Here is a 14,610-nt window from a genome sequence, read left to right as displayed (position 1 = left end):
CGGAGGCCCCCGGGCCCGGGAGCCGGCTCTCTGCGCGGGGGCGGGGTGGGGGGCGCCGAGAGGGTGGGAGGCTAAGTCCTCGTTTGGAGGGAGATCTGTGGAGTCTGAAGCGAGGTTCAGGCACGAGCCCCAAGGCCTGGGCGAGGGAAGGGGCCTGCAGACGAGCCGAGAACGAGCTAGCGAGGGAGCAGGAGAGGAGGAGGCGCCTTGTGAGTCTGTGCGGTGAGGGAGGGGGTCCAGAGCTGACTTTTCAGGTCCATATTTGACTCCCTAATTTTGTCTCAGGAAGTCCAAACATCAATTGTGCCAGTGATAAATACGGAGTGTGTGATTAGGAGGGAGTTGCGGGGAGCGAGGGAGCAGGAGAGAGAGGGGCGGCAGGGACAGTCCTGGTCACTCTTTCTGCTTCTCCTCTTCTGTCTCTTCCCGCTTTTCCTCTTTTCCGCCCAGGCTGTCGACCGCGGCCCCTCCGCCGCCCCCTGAGAGCGTGGACGTGAGATTAGACTCTTTTTTCCACTTCATCCGGCGGTTCTGGAACCAGATTTTGATCTGTCGCTCGGTCAGGCAGAGCGCGTTGGCGATCTCGATGCGCCGGCGCCGCGTTAGGTAGCGGTTGAAGTGAAATTCCTTCTCCAGTTCCAGGGTCTGGTACCGCGAGTAGATCTGGCGACCGCGCCTCCGGTCCGCTCCATAGCCGACCCCTAGAGATCCGGGCACAAAACACACTAAAAACAATCAGCAAGGCATCCTCCGCAGACGATTTAGCCTAGCACAGCCCTGACCCTCCCAACTTGGCCAGCAACTCACGGGCCCCCTCCAGCCTTCTCCTCTCTGCCCTGTCTCCACCCCCACTGGGGGTACTACAGCCAGGATCCCAACTTCATTCAGTCCCCCCCCCCGCCAGGTTGGTAGGTGGGTCCCAAAGAAAGGTGGGGGTAGGGTGGGGGACAGAACCAGGCAGAAAGCTGCAAGTCTAAAAGCTGATTTTTGAAAAATCCCAAACATGGGGGATGGGGCCCCATTTCTGAACGACTGGGTTCCCCCATCTCCCCAAGCGCCCTAGCTCCTTGGAAACTTCTCCCCACTTCTCTGTCCCCTCCTCTCCCCCTCCCTTCTCCTCAGCCTGACTCGACTTTGGGGGGCTCCCCCACCCCCTCCCCTCATCCCCTGCCCTGTTCCTGCCCCCTCAGCTCGCCTTGGAGCCCTCCAATCCGTCAGGGGCCGAGGGGGCCAGGCCCCTGCGAGCAAGCGGGAGGCGAGCAGAGGGGGCAGAAGAGGGGGCCCTGTCTCGGCGTCGGCGAGGAGACGAGCGTGATTGTTTTTATGGGGCCATAAAAAACTCTCTCCGCCCGTTCTTCTAGGGAAGCCGGTCATAAAGCCAGTTCAGTTTATTTAATTTATATCTCGGAGCTGTAAAACTCACCACTGTGCGAATTCATTCGCTGCATCCAGGGGTAAATCTGGATACTGGCTTTCTGGTCCTGGGGCGCAGTCCTGCCCTGCTCAGAACTAAAATCCTGAGCGATTGAGGTCTGTGTGTTATGTCCTAAGGTGTTTTGTCTGCAGTTTGAGAGCATGTCTTTCTCCTGGTAAAAGGAATTAGATCCATAGTCATACGGCCCTCGGCTGGAACTGAACACGACATTCTCCTGTGGCGAATAAAAGGGAGTCGAGTAGATCCGGTTCTGGGCAACGGCCGCTCCATAGGTCGAGAAATGCCTCACTGGATCATAGGCGGTGGAATTGAGGGCGACGTTGGGGAGGACGTCCTGGCCCCCGGCGAGGTGGCAGGATAAGGAAGGGTTAGTGAAGTAGGAATTCATCCCTTTGCCTTTACCTGGTCGGGCTATGATTTCTTTAATATTTATTTCTGTCTCCAGTTTGTACTCGGAACTAGATGGTTATAGGGACGGCTCCAATCCAGGACAGACAAAATGACAAAGTCAGCTGACCCCCTCCCAGCCAATCGCAAGCCAGATGTCAAGAAGGGGGAAAAAAATCGCTTCTGCTTCTGTTGATTCCCTAGTTGAGACTAAGTGTGTGCTTTGAAAGTAAGACTTGGATTTCTTTTAAAAATATATACGTAAGGGAACTGATTTGAGGGTGAAGGAAGGGTGAATGTCCCCGAGCAGGGCCTTGGGGCCCAGAAAAGGAGAGCTGCACTCCCAGGAAATCTCTCAGCTCCAGCTAACTTTGCTGTGCTGTAGCCACAGCCAGGGCTGGAGAAATCCCTGTATTTTCAATCTGATTTCATCTTTTATATCTGCCCCCTTCTAAAATTACATCTTGATTTCTCCATGGGAGGAACTCCCTCCCAGCTCAGGGAGATCCCCAGAAATCCTACAGGAAATCCTGGCTTGATACTCCATGGAGCGAGTCTACATCATTAAACCAGTATACTTTTCCGAGTGATTTTTTTAAAAAAATCAAAAGTGGAAAGAAATTGCATAAAACGTGGTGCTCAGAGGGAGGAGAGTCTGGGGTGGAGGGAGCATGTGGGGAGCCCCTAAGTCTAAAGAGGGAAGAGTGAGACATCAGGGTGCAGTGGCAGAGCTGAGGTGTGCAAAGCAGCCATGCATCTGCTTCCTCTTCCTCCTAGCCCCCCCCCCCGACCCCCGTCTACCTCCTCCTCAGGACCCCTTTTGGGGGAAACTCATAAAGCATTTTTGCCTAAAAGGGAACATTTATTTTAAAAATAAATAGGAAAGGAAGAGAAAACGTAAAAGGTGGGAGAGAGAAAAAAAGGAAGAAGAAAGAACTCTGAGAGTCTTTTTAGACACATCAACTCCTGTTTATGTTGGTGAGAATTTATGATTTAGAGCCAGCCAGGGCCGTTGGGGTAATTCACATAGGATCCAGCCAGAGAGAGAAGGCCGGCGGGGTTCTGATGGATACTAAGTGTCTTGCAGGCTCAAAGCCCCTGCCCAGGTCAGAAGCCCCTGCCCCCTCGGACTCTCTGTCCTGCCAAGGGAGGTGCCCCTGGACCTGAGCTCTGGGGCTTGGAGATTCTAGCCAAGGTTTCCCGGGGTGCTCTCACCCAAGGGCCGGCCACACCTAGTGGGGCCGGGCCTCTCAGCAGCCCCCTACCTCCATTTTCTTCCCACCTGGGGGCAGAGAATAAGGAAGAGAAGGTTAGGAAAAGGCGGCTGTGTCCGAGGCTTCTGAGGGAGCCGCAGTGGGCAAACAGAAACAGCGGAAGGTGTGCAGATGTTCTTTTTTTTTTTCCCCCTGATTAATCCAAACTTATGTTGATATCGTAACATAGGCTGAAAATGCTTTGAGTTGAGAAAGAGGGGGTCAGTGGGGCAAGCGAGGGGAGCAGTGGAAGCTCATATTTTCGCCTCACCATTTTTTGGTGGTGGTGGGGGAAACTGGCTATAACAAGAACCCGGATGTCTCCGGATTTTATGATCTTTTCCTTCTGTGTAACAAAGCGGAGTAATCAATGGGTAGCAATAAAGCCATAAACGGGACTACGCTGGGAAAAAAACTCGTTTATTCATCTGCTGTAACGTTAAGGTTTCCCTGGAGTGTCGCTAGGGGGGAAAAATAAAGTTTCGAACCCAAAAGCAGACTGTGTAGGAGCTGATGGAGACAACATGTTAGTTAATACGTGAACCTTGTTACGGGATGGAAGAGTCTTCCTGCGAGACAATTTGTGTTGGCTTTTAAAAATACAGCCCCAGTCCTTCAGAAAGGAGGGAAATGTGTTGGTATTTAGAAGGGCAGGGGGAAGGCCCCTATAGTTATTAAGGTTCCCCCTCTTGGACCATACTTTCCTCTCCCCAAGGAGATGAAGGTGAAGCGTAGAGGAGGATTCTTAAATTAAGGAAGAAATTTTTAGATGAGTTGTCTCATTTTGGGGTGCCATGGCAGGTACACAAACAGACACCAGCGTGAGCTGCTTTTCGCTCTAGAATCCAGCTGTCCTCGAATTGAATTCGTGGCATGCCTGGGCAGTGGTTTCCAACAGCTGGCTGGGGCTCCAGGCCCCCTGGAGGGCAAGAGAGAGAGGGAGAGAGAACTAGGGAAGGGGTGGAAGACCGAGGGGGCTGAACTAAGGAGCAAGTCAGTGCACCCCTGGATACAAGTAGCCCGCTCTCAGAGTTCCCATCCTCAATTCTGCCCTAAGGGTAGCAGTGTAACACGTAAAAGAGGCCGGAAGAGAGAGTAAATTCCCTCCCCACCCCCACCTCCTTTTCAGAGAGAGATTGCTAGAGGGATAAATCATGTCAGTGATATTTCCTTCAAGATATTAAATTGTTGCAATGTACAACAAATTGAATGATGGAAGATAGGATGTCTTAATGAGGTTTCGCTTTCAATGAGTGTTGATTTTCTACGTATTTTAAAATCTCTTTCATGGGTGGGTGGGGGAAGGAAGGACCTTGAAAGAAAGAAGGGGCTTCTGGGGAAATGTGCTGCAGCTCCCCAGCAAAGATGCCTGGGTTTCCTTGAGCCCCTCCTAAACAAAGTCTGGAGGGGAAAGGGGCCCCAAAGTTGGGGAGAGTCTCCTTTAGGGCCTAAAAGCGGTGGGCGCGGGGGTGGGCGACCTGAGGAACAGAATGTAAGTCTCAGCCCTGGAAAGTTAAGTGTTTTATTACGTCCCTAAACAGAGGGCAGAGACTGAAAGGTCTCACCGATTTATAATGAACAGGAACCAGCTGCTGGGGGAAAGAGGCAGAAATGCTGGACGGCGGGGAGAAGGGGAAGCAGAAATACAAATAAGATCCCCTACTGCTTAAAGACTTTCGGCAAAATTAATTTCCAACACACTCTTCCCCCATCACCTTTCATTCCTGAGGAATGAAGCCTTTTTCTTTCAGTTGGATCTTTAATTATGCAGCTGAAATTTGCTGGAAGGATTCGCTCCAAGGGGGGAGAGCAGGTCAGATGAGCCGGGTCTTCCCTCCATTGGATTATATTTTCCTTTTTTCATTTCATGATAATTTTAATTTTTTGGCGAAAGAACAACTGTCTATGGGGGGAAAGCTGGGACTTGGGTTTTTCTAAATATATTTATATTTTCCTGTTAAATTTGTCTGAAAACAATTATGGAAACTCATCAGCAGAAGCAAGAACAGATGTTTTATTAAAACTGCAGTTGAGCTCTGTAAATATGCACAAGTCCTGGGAAGGAGGGGCGAGAACTTGTTCTTTGTTTCTATAAAACAAGCCTAGAGAAATCAGAGAACACCCCCCATCAGGCCCATAGGTCTCCGACTTGGTCTGTCCCCTTCGGCCTCCGGAATCAGGCATCGGAGGGGGTTTGGCAGAAAGAGCGGTTCGCTTTCAGAGTTGGAATTAGTGGATTCAAAAACAGAATTCCAAAAACACAGAAAAGGAATAAAGGCGGAAAGTTGCCCGCTCCCTGTTTCAGCCACCCCCCCCATCCAAAACACATGCTTTTCATGAGTGCTAGTTATAGGAGAGAACTTACAGTAGGTGCCCTGGGCCTGAGTGGGGGGCAGTCATTGGTCTGGAGTCCCCAAAGTTGCATTGGAGGCTGGGCACTTGAGGGTTTCCCAGGGCAAGTACAGGGCTCCTACTCCAGCCCTACCCCGCTCCAGGCTGGGGGCTGCGGGCCTGTGTAGCTCTGAACTGGGGAGAGGGTGGCTGGGACTGGACGCTGGCCCTGGAGGGGTTCATGGGCAGGCCTCATCTTGCCTGCCTTTGCTTTCCACTCTGCTCTGGGAAATATATTAATTTCTTGGGTAAGGGTATCTGAAGTGAGAGGGATGAGATCTGGAATTTTTATTGGGGGACAATCTTCTCCAGAGGTCCTGCTTAGTTCGTATTCTGCCAGTCTTCTCTCTCTCCCCAGATCCCCCAACTCTGCACCGATGTCTGTGACTCACCCAGCCTCGCACACAGATACACACACTCCATTCCTGGCTGCCGGCGCCACCAACTACAGCTCGGCGCCTCTGGAGGCTGCTAAGGGACGTGGGCACTGGAGCCGCAGGACTCAGCACTCGGCCTGAGCGCCTGTCTGCCTGGAAACCACTATAGCTGCCGACCTACCCCTTCAATCCTCGACTTCCAGGGCGGGAGAGGAGCCGTTGCCCCACTGGTCCCTTTTGTGCCACTGGGCGAAGGCTGAAATCCCTCTTGCCGAGAAAGCCGAGTTTCAAATTGTTCAGCTCACCTCACAATAGCACTGTTTGGTTAAGGCTTTGCTGTTCTAGAGTGACTGCTCAGTTGGCCCGACTGACTTATGATTGGATTTTTTTTTAATTTAAAAATTAAAGAAAATAAATCCTACTCCAAATGCCTAGTGTTTTGTGTACGAGCTCCTTTGATCTCCACAGAATCCGGAGTAAAAGGATTGCAGAGAGAGTTTCCTAGTCTGCCAGATAGCCTGAACACGGGGAACTGTGTCTGCTTGGGGAGACCAAAACAGAGCTGACGCAAGGAGCCCCCAGCTTCTCAAAGATCCAGTGGGGAAATCGTCTGAGCTCATACCTCCCCATACACACATTGCATTGCAAAAAAGAATGCTCTTTCGTCTTGCAAAGTTCAGGCATGGAAACACTTGGAGAAAAGTGAAATTTGACACACCCAACCCGGAAATGGATCCCATTTGGGGGTGCTGATATTCTGGGGACAGGGCCCAGGCTGGCTAGTTGAACGGAGTTGAGGGTCAGCAGGGAGGGAGGAAGGAGGAAAAGGCCAGATGGGGGCATGTCAAGTGCCTGAGAACTGCCCCAAACACCTCAGAGGCCTGGGCTTTTGAGCTGAGCCGTTGAAAGGCTGCCCAAGCTGCTTTTGCTTTATTTACAATTAAACAGAGGAGAAAGGTACCTGGAGGGCCGCCGCTAACTCACGTCATATTTTCTCTTTTCCCTCTCTCTGTCCAGATTTCTGCCTGACCTTTCCTTATCACCACTCCACTCAATGCTGCTACCATTAGCAGACACAAACTCCCACACCGGCATTTGTTCGGCTTCTCAATTCACTTCTCTGGCTGAAGGTTCAAAAGTAAAATATGTCCTCAGCATCTCTGTCCCATAACACTCAGCCCTGAGCCCCTTTCGGCTCCCTCTGGAAGAAATCCTTTTTGGCTTTGGGCGCCTGGCCGCCAAGCCTCCCACCTCTATCCCAAGCAGCTGAGCATCAGCTGAGGCGGGGGCATACAGAGAGACTTCGGACATAGTATCTCATCCCCACTGGGAATGGGGAGGGAACTCTGAGTGACATTTCAGGGAGGGAAAGCAAGTAGCCGTCCTTGGCCCAGGAGGGAAAAGGAAAATCCAGAATATTTTTGGCCCCCAGAATAAGGGCAAAGGATCCCCAACTTCCTGGCTTCTCTTATACCCCTCCACACCGAGCACTGTTTGGACCCCTTTTGGAGGTTTATGAAAATTGTAAAGTTCAAGAACAAGGCATTTATGACGTCACAGCGAGTTGTCACGAGGAAATTGTAAATGTCATAAAAGTTATGTACGGCTAGGTGCTGTGTGTGGTTCCCCGCCTCCCCTCACTTTGTCTCTCGCTTTCCCCTTCTTCCCCTGGTCTAAGTTTTCCCACTTGAAAATAAAATGTTATTATGTTCTAGAACAATAAGCCAACAATGAAACATCATCCTCATTTCCCTATAAATAATTTTATCCTTTATTGTTTGCAGACCTAAAAGAACCATTTAATCTGCGCTGGCGAAAAGAGGGAGAGAGATGGGGAGGGGGGAGATTGATTTCAGAAACTAGAATATTACTTACTTCAGTGAGACTCTTTCAGATTTGATAGCCAGGAGCAAAATTAGAGGCGAACAGCGGCCTCTCCGACTCTACACCTGGTGGGATTGGAGATTTATAGGATCTTTAGTGAAGGGGCAATTTAATTTTGTAGGATTTGCTTAAATTCACTGCTATTTTGGGGGGGCTGAGGAGAAGGGAGGGTGAGGGGAGAGCGACATGCTTTATCTAGCTTTATGAATCCGCCAACGTTACCCTGATTTAAAAACCCAACAACCTATGTCTCAGGGAAAACTCCTGCAGAAAGGAGTGAGGTGAGGGGGACTCAGCTTTCTCCATGAGTGTGGCCCCCTTAACCAAGCAGTTGCCAGGGGGAAGGAAGAAAAGCTGGAGGCTGTTCTGTCTCTCCACCACCGGGACACCCGGAGGTTTATGGTGTCCCCATAATTCCCCCCACCCTATAAACAGCTGCCCTATTTTAGGATGATTTCTGCTTCCTCCCCTCGGAAAGGGAGAGTGAGGGAGGTGGTAATGGCGGGAGCGGGGTGCCGGAAAGGGGAGGGAGTTCAGGATAGCGCTGTACTTTGTTCTCCGGGGTGAGTTTGCTGGTTTGGCGGGTTTCTGACGCAGGGTGGCAGCAGACAAAACAAGTAAACACCTCACAGACACAATAAACAGGGGCGGCTGCGGCGCCTGGCAGAGGCCGGGCGAGGAGCACACTTTGGGGGTAATGTCACCCTGGCACCCGGGGGCCGCCCAGGCCTAAAAGCTCAAGGCCGCCCTTGGTGCTGGTGGAGAGAAGGTGGGAGAGAGCTGCACGCCTCGGGACCCGCAGTAAGTCTGGACAGGAGATTCTGGGGAGAAACCTGATCACCTAGGGAGTGGAGGTGATCTCCCGTCCTTACTTTCTTTCCTGGGCATTTTAATGGACATTTATACTCCCCCCCACCCCACTCTGTCTTTCCCTGGGCCCAGAAGAGAGAAAGAAGGCTGGTTAATTCCCAGCCCTGGCCCACACTCAGTGCTTTAAGCCTGCAGGCGGTCAGACCCAGCTTCTTCTGCCCCATCAGCCATCTCCCCGGTTTAGGTAGCAGAGAGGATTAAAATAAAGTCCCACCGGTAACCAGATCTGGGTATTTGGGGAACTTAGAGAGCCCCTAATCTGCCCCACAGATGACACAGGCAAAGCTGGGGCCCCGTGAGCGGCCAGGGCGAGCAGGGGCGGGGGAGAGATGCTCACCACACCCTTACCCGTCTGGCTGGCTTTCCCCGCGGCCTCTCCAGGCACCCTAGCTGGCAGCCGCCCCAGACCACCGCCCAGAGGCCACCTTATTAAGCACTCCAATCCCCTCTGCCACCTCAGCAAGGCTTCAAGCACCAGGGCCCAGCGACCGCTCAGAACTGCTCACAGGCCTACCTCACCCATGAAAGTTTCCCACCGAACTCACTTTCAACACAACCGGGTTCCCCTGCTAAAATGGTCCTGAGCTGGGGAAGACTGCAGGGAGGTGTGGAGAGAAAGCAGAAGGGAGTCAGTCTTTCCCCAGCCCAGCTACTTGGACAGCGAAGGCAATAAGGTCTGAGAAAGCCTTTGTGGCATCCCTCGGTTACTGACACCCACATACTCCGATTCCAGCACGAACACATTTTCAGCAGAGCACGCACAGAGGGCACCCAGTGCCTCCTTGAGCCCATGCCCACCTAGTGAGGGCTAACAAAATTTCGCAGGCACATAAAACGGTGTTTGAGTGAATACAGGTATGGCTATATACGATTAACCATTGAGGAAGTATGAGTCTGTACATATTCATGTGTAAGTCTGCGCCTGTACATTTCAGCCTCTACCTAATAAATGTATAAAGCTACCAAGTCTGGTTTCGGAACACAACAGCCAACCCAACAAGGCCGCCTCCTCCAAACAAGGTCTCATTCTTCGTGGGGATCACAACTGTCAGACCAGGGAGAGAAAGGGTTTGCTTTGCCCATTTCTCCTTAGCTAGGAGCTGGTGCATGAAATACAGCCCGTGGCAGGACTGACAAAGCCCCGTAAGGGGCAGGCCTGAAGTGCCCAAAAGAGTGGGCTCAGAGGAGACTGCTGGGGGCCCTGGGCTCCAGGGAGCGTCACCAGACCCTGACCCACAGACTCAGGGCTTCTGTCCAGCCTTAGTTCTGGGTGTGCAGAGTCCTTGAGCCTGATGCTATTCTCAGCTGCCTGGGCTATTATTAGACAATCACAGCAGTGCTCTCCCTCTCTAAGGACCTTGTCTGCAGGGAATCTGGCCTGCAAGGAGGCTGAGGGCTGCCAAGGGTGGCCCCTCTTGTGTTTCAGTTTGAGCACCATCGAGGGAAAGAGAGAAGAGAAAGAAAATCGAAAGTAAGGAGGGAAGGAAGGGGCTGGCATCTGGGGCTGGGTTTTTTCCCTGGCCAGACTAGAACACAGAAAACCAGGGCCAGTCACTGTTGCTATGCTGTCTCTGCATCTCTCTGTGTCCTGAGGAGGAGTCTAGGGGTGAAGGGAGTGAGGGCCTGTGGGACCCTAGCCAGGAAGGGACAGAAAATCAACTGAAAAAAATATTATATAAGGACATTTCAGGACGGTGCTGTTAACCCGACAACCACGAACCCTAGCACGCTGAAGTCTCACCAGCCACGTTCGGTTAGATCCCTGTAGGCCGAAGGGAATACCCCAGCCTTGCCCAGGCCCACCCCTCCAAAGGAAGGGGGGCCCTCTAGTATTCCAGGTGAACCCCTACTGGCCTGAGAGGCCTTCTCCAGAAACTGTTGTCCTCAGGGGTGAACAAAGGAGACTTGTCCGTACTCCCCCCCCCACCGTCCCCCAGCAAATCAGTGCGGCCATCTGCAGGGGTGGGGGCAGACAAAATACAGCGAAAGAGAAATAGAGGCCTCACCGATCGGCGGTTCCCACAGTACGCCAGGAGAAAGGCTCCCATTTTCAGGCTTCCGGGGCCCCTCCACTGGCCCACTGTACTCCCCTTGCCCTTTGCAGGTCGCACGGACTCGGGGCCTCGGCGGCCGCAGCCTGGCTCTCCGGGGCGTCAGCCGCTGGGCCGCGCCGAGCGGCGGGAGAGCGCGCGGCCGCCGGAGCAGGCGGCGGGCTGGGCCCATTTGGGAAGAGCCAAAGCGCTTTTCTCGATCGTAAACAAGCAACGCGAAATTAGCCCCTCGGCAGACGCCTCTGCCGACACACACAAGTCCTACTGGGGGTGGGGGGTGGAAGGGGGAGAGAAAATGCCATTTCTTCCCCCGGGAGAATACCTCCTAGGCCTTTATGTCGGCTGCGAAAGGGGAATTTTGGGGGGGCAGGAGAGGAAGGGAAGGGGATTGTGGGGGTAGGGGAGGGAAGATTCACCGTCAACTCAGGCCCAAGGGGTTTGATTTGAATGCAGTCGAATTATATTTTTAAGAATTTGATAAAAACAGGTTATCCACCCCCTCCCCCCCCACCAGGCGACCGGTCGGGGTTTAAACAGGAAATCGAGGAGTGATCCCCTCCCCCACTCGGGCTTGGCGGAGAAGCCCAGTCGCGCGGTTGGAAGAGGATGGGGGTGGGTGCTCTTGGCTCGGACTGGAGGGGACTCTGGCCCCCAGACTCTCGGATCTCTCCAGGAATATGCACCCCCCTCCCCCAGCTCTGGGGTGTGTCTGCCTGGGTGTGTAAGCGATTGTGTGTGCATCACCGCCCTTTATAAACAGAAGCTCACACATATAGGTGCCGCCTCGGACCCAGGCCAGGGAGCAGGGCGGGGTCATGTATCAAGCTGCAACACATTCAGGGCTACGTACATTTGGAAGAAATTAAGCCACTGTGTTATGAAACCATGTGTGTTGGGTTAGGACTATACAACACGCCATTAGCACCAATTATTAAGCAGCTCCCGAGCGCCCGGGACCCTCCAGGCCGCCCAATTCTGACGTCCCTATCCCATGAGCCAGCCGTGCCTTGAGTCCGCACTGTCTCCGCTCACCCAGGAGGCCCCGCCAGCGAGGCCTGGTCCTGTGCCCACCCATCCTTGGGCCTCCCCAATTCCCACCTACGCCCCAGACAGGGCAGATTCCAGCCCAGAGCAGCCAGGCGACGCTGATGAAGCAGCCCAGTGGATATCCTGGGTGGGGTGGCGGCGGCTGGGGGTGGGGGACTCCGGGCCGCAGGGAGAGAAGGCAGATTGGCCCCCTTTCTCCAAGCAGAAGATGGCTTTTGAGTACCGAGTACCGAGTCCCCCAGCCCCACCCCCACCCGTCCACCCGCAGTGCAGAGCACCTCCCATCTTTCCATCCGTTCGAGTGGGGGTGGGAGCAGGGGTGGGAGCAGGGGTGGGCAGACGCTCTCCCCTCCGCCGACGCGCACCAGCCACCAGCCTCCCCCCTAATTGCCAATTAACAGGCCCAGCCGCCCGCCTAGCTGCGCTCTCTTCCTGCTCATCTGCCCGGCCCTGGGCCCGCACTGCGCATGTGTGAGCTCTAGCGGTCGCGCTCTCCCGGAGACAGGGAGGAGGCTGCGGAGCAGGGAGGGGGCGCTGGAAAGTTTGTTTGGGGGTTGGGGGGCAGACTCTGCTCAGGGAGCAATGGTTACAGCCTACAGGTTCTCTCTCCTGCCCTGAAGTTTGAGCTCCGGACACCCTCTGTCCCAGTCCCGTTAGCCAAGAGGCCGCAGATCTATAAAACGTAGGGACATGGTCCGCGCACTAGACCCAGGCCTTGAGCCCCACCGGTGCAGTCCTGTGCCCCCCCCGACCCCCAATTTCAGCGTACAGTGACATAAGGACAACACACCTCCCCCACGACCATATTCCAATTTAACCCAATTTCTTCCCCTCCCTCCCCTTCCCGCCCCATAATTGCCCACGCGCCCACCCTCTAACCCTCTCGCCAGCCCCCTCTCCTCTCTAACCAAGACAAGCCGCTGCTGTCCTTATCTTGAAACCGCCACCCAGTTACGGACCATTAGTTACATATTTGAACCAATAAGGAAACACTTACCGGGCGCTGCTGTCACTCTCCCTCTCCCTCTCTCTCTCTCTGCCTCTCTCTCCCACTCTCTCTCTTTCTCGTCTTCCCTCATTCTGTGCCGCTGCCGAGACTGCTTCAGCTCCACATACATATATATACTTTATATAAATTTAAAAATAAAAAAGAGTAGTCCCAATAATCAAAAAGCCAAATAAATTTGAAGCAGAGTTGCGAGAAGGAGGCAGGAGTGAGAGCCTGGGAGAGGGGAGGGGCGGAGGCAGCTGCAGCTCCCTATCTCAACTGCTCCCGCATTCCTCCTGCCCCTTGGGGGGCTAGAGGGTCGGGAAGGGAGAGAGGGGTGTCCTCTACTCCTGCCTCTCCCCCCACCCCCCTCCCCAGGTGCTTCCAGCTTCCAGCAACTCCATCTGGGAGGAAAGAAATTAAATGAGGGGAGAAAATAATTATTAATCAGATTAATTAAAAAAAATACTGGTAATGAAGGGAGCGCCCAGCGCAGGTTTCCCTGGCAATGGTTAGGCTCTTACAGGGAGGACTGTTCTGTGGAGCGCTCCGAACGGACAAACCACAATAAAAAGTTCACGTTCATGGATGGAATCCACATGACTTCTTGTGGCCAATCCAACTTGTGAGTCGATCGTAAACTTTTATTACTCAGCTGTAAATTTTCTGCAAACAACCGGGAATGCGATGCATTTGTGTAGCGTGTGCAAATGGGCGCCACGGTCGCCATGTTTACCCAATTCTCTCTCAGAGGGAGCATCCCCAGACCCCCACCCCACCCCCACCCACCGTCCACTCCCCACGGGCCGGGCTGCTCCTGGCTAGCGCGGAAAGGGCAACGGGGGAACTTGACAGGAGAGAAGGAAGGATTCTGGCCGCTGAGTCGGCTGCCTCCCTTTGCCATACCGAATTTTACATATTTTCCTTAATAAATGGGGTATTAAGGCTGGCTCTGGCAGAACCAAAGCTTTGCAAAGGTTTGTGGCATTGGGGCAGTGCCGGCGGCGGCGTGAAGGGACTGAGAAGGGATTCACTCCCTACCCCTGCTCCCTCCCCACCCCTGTTTTTTCTAGGAAGAGAACAACATCCTTCCCAATGGGGCGTCCGGGAAGCCCCCCCCCCCACTCCACCCCAGCTGGGAACGGGAGGGGCAGGCGGCTGGAGGCCTCATACCCAAGCCTGACCTGGCCACGGTCTGAAGAGCAGAGAGGGTTGAGACCGGTCCTGGGCAGTCCTGCGGAGGCAGCAGGAGGGATGGGAAGCGGGGGCAGCCTCTAGAACCCCCAAAGCGCCCGTCATCCCCAGGTTCCTTTCTCAGAGAAAACGAATGACATTTTTTCCCCAAGACCATCCCTAGTGTCAGGTCTCCTCAGTTCCTAGTTTCAGACGGCAGCTTCCTCCTAATCTTTCTAGAATTAAAAATAAAATAAAGGCCCACGATCTTGGCTCCCACGTCTTTTTCCTTTGGGCGCATGGTCATGTGAAGCCTTTTCTGTCTTATCAGGTGGCCCACACCCACCTGCCTTTTTCAGAAAAATTCTGGTGTCTGGGCAGCTGGGACACACCTTGGAGGCGCTGAAAAAGAACCAATTCTTCTCTAAATTCCACCTTCCATGCTAAACACCGAGCACCCGAGACTCCAGACCCCTGATTTTGGCGATGACTCCAGCGTGGGGGAGCCCAGAATAAATTCCCCCACAGAGACTATTTGCCAACCATTCGCAGCCCAGCCACTTTCCCCACCAGCTGGAGATCTGAAGGCGTAAAGTTCTTCCCTTGGTCCCAAATTAAGCTGGCATGGGAACTTCCGTGGCTGGGTGCCCCCACCCCAACCAACAGGGGGTCCCTCATCCCCTCCCCAAACTTCCTCCACAGTAAGAGAAGCATTTCCCTCAGCCGGATGCAGAGACCTCGTTCCTTTTACAAA

The 14,610-nt window shown here is 53.6% G+C and overlaps 1 protein-coding gene across 2 annotated transcripts; it reads right to left on the bottom strand.

The window, feature by feature from the left end:
- Positions 1-242: 242 nt before the first annotated feature.
- Positions 243-12,723, bottom strand: HOXC6 (homeobox C6). Of its 2 annotated transcripts, XM_060026254.1 has the most exons (4): positions 12,693-12,723; positions 7,719-7,792; positions 1,424-1,649; positions 243-701 (listed from the first exon to the last, which is right to left on the bottom strand). In XM_060026254.1, the coding sequence occupies exons 3-4, from the start codon at positions 1,575-1,577 to the stop codon at positions 394-396; spliced, it is 462 nt and encodes a 153-aa protein (XP_059882237.1). In that variant the 5' UTR covers positions 1,578-1,649; positions 7,719-7,792; positions 12,693-12,723; the 3' UTR covers positions 243-393. The 2 variants fall into 2 exon arrangements, with proteins under 2 accessions (XP_059882237.1, XP_059882236.1); XM_060026253.1 differs by lacking the exons at positions 7,719-7,792; positions 12,693-12,723 and having other exon boundaries at positions 1,424-1,868.
- Positions 12,724-14,610: the final 1,887 nt, after the last annotated feature.

This window comes from Delphinus delphis, chromosome 11, assembly GCF_949987515.2.
Source record: "Delphinus delphis chromosome 11, mDelDel1.2, whole genome shotgun sequence".
Taxonomy (NCBI): domain Eukaryota; kingdom Metazoa; phylum Chordata; class Mammalia; order Artiodactyla; family Delphinidae; genus Delphinus; species Delphinus delphis.
Note: the sequence above shows the minus strand (reverse complement) of the source record. Positions and strands in the feature narration are given on the sequence as shown.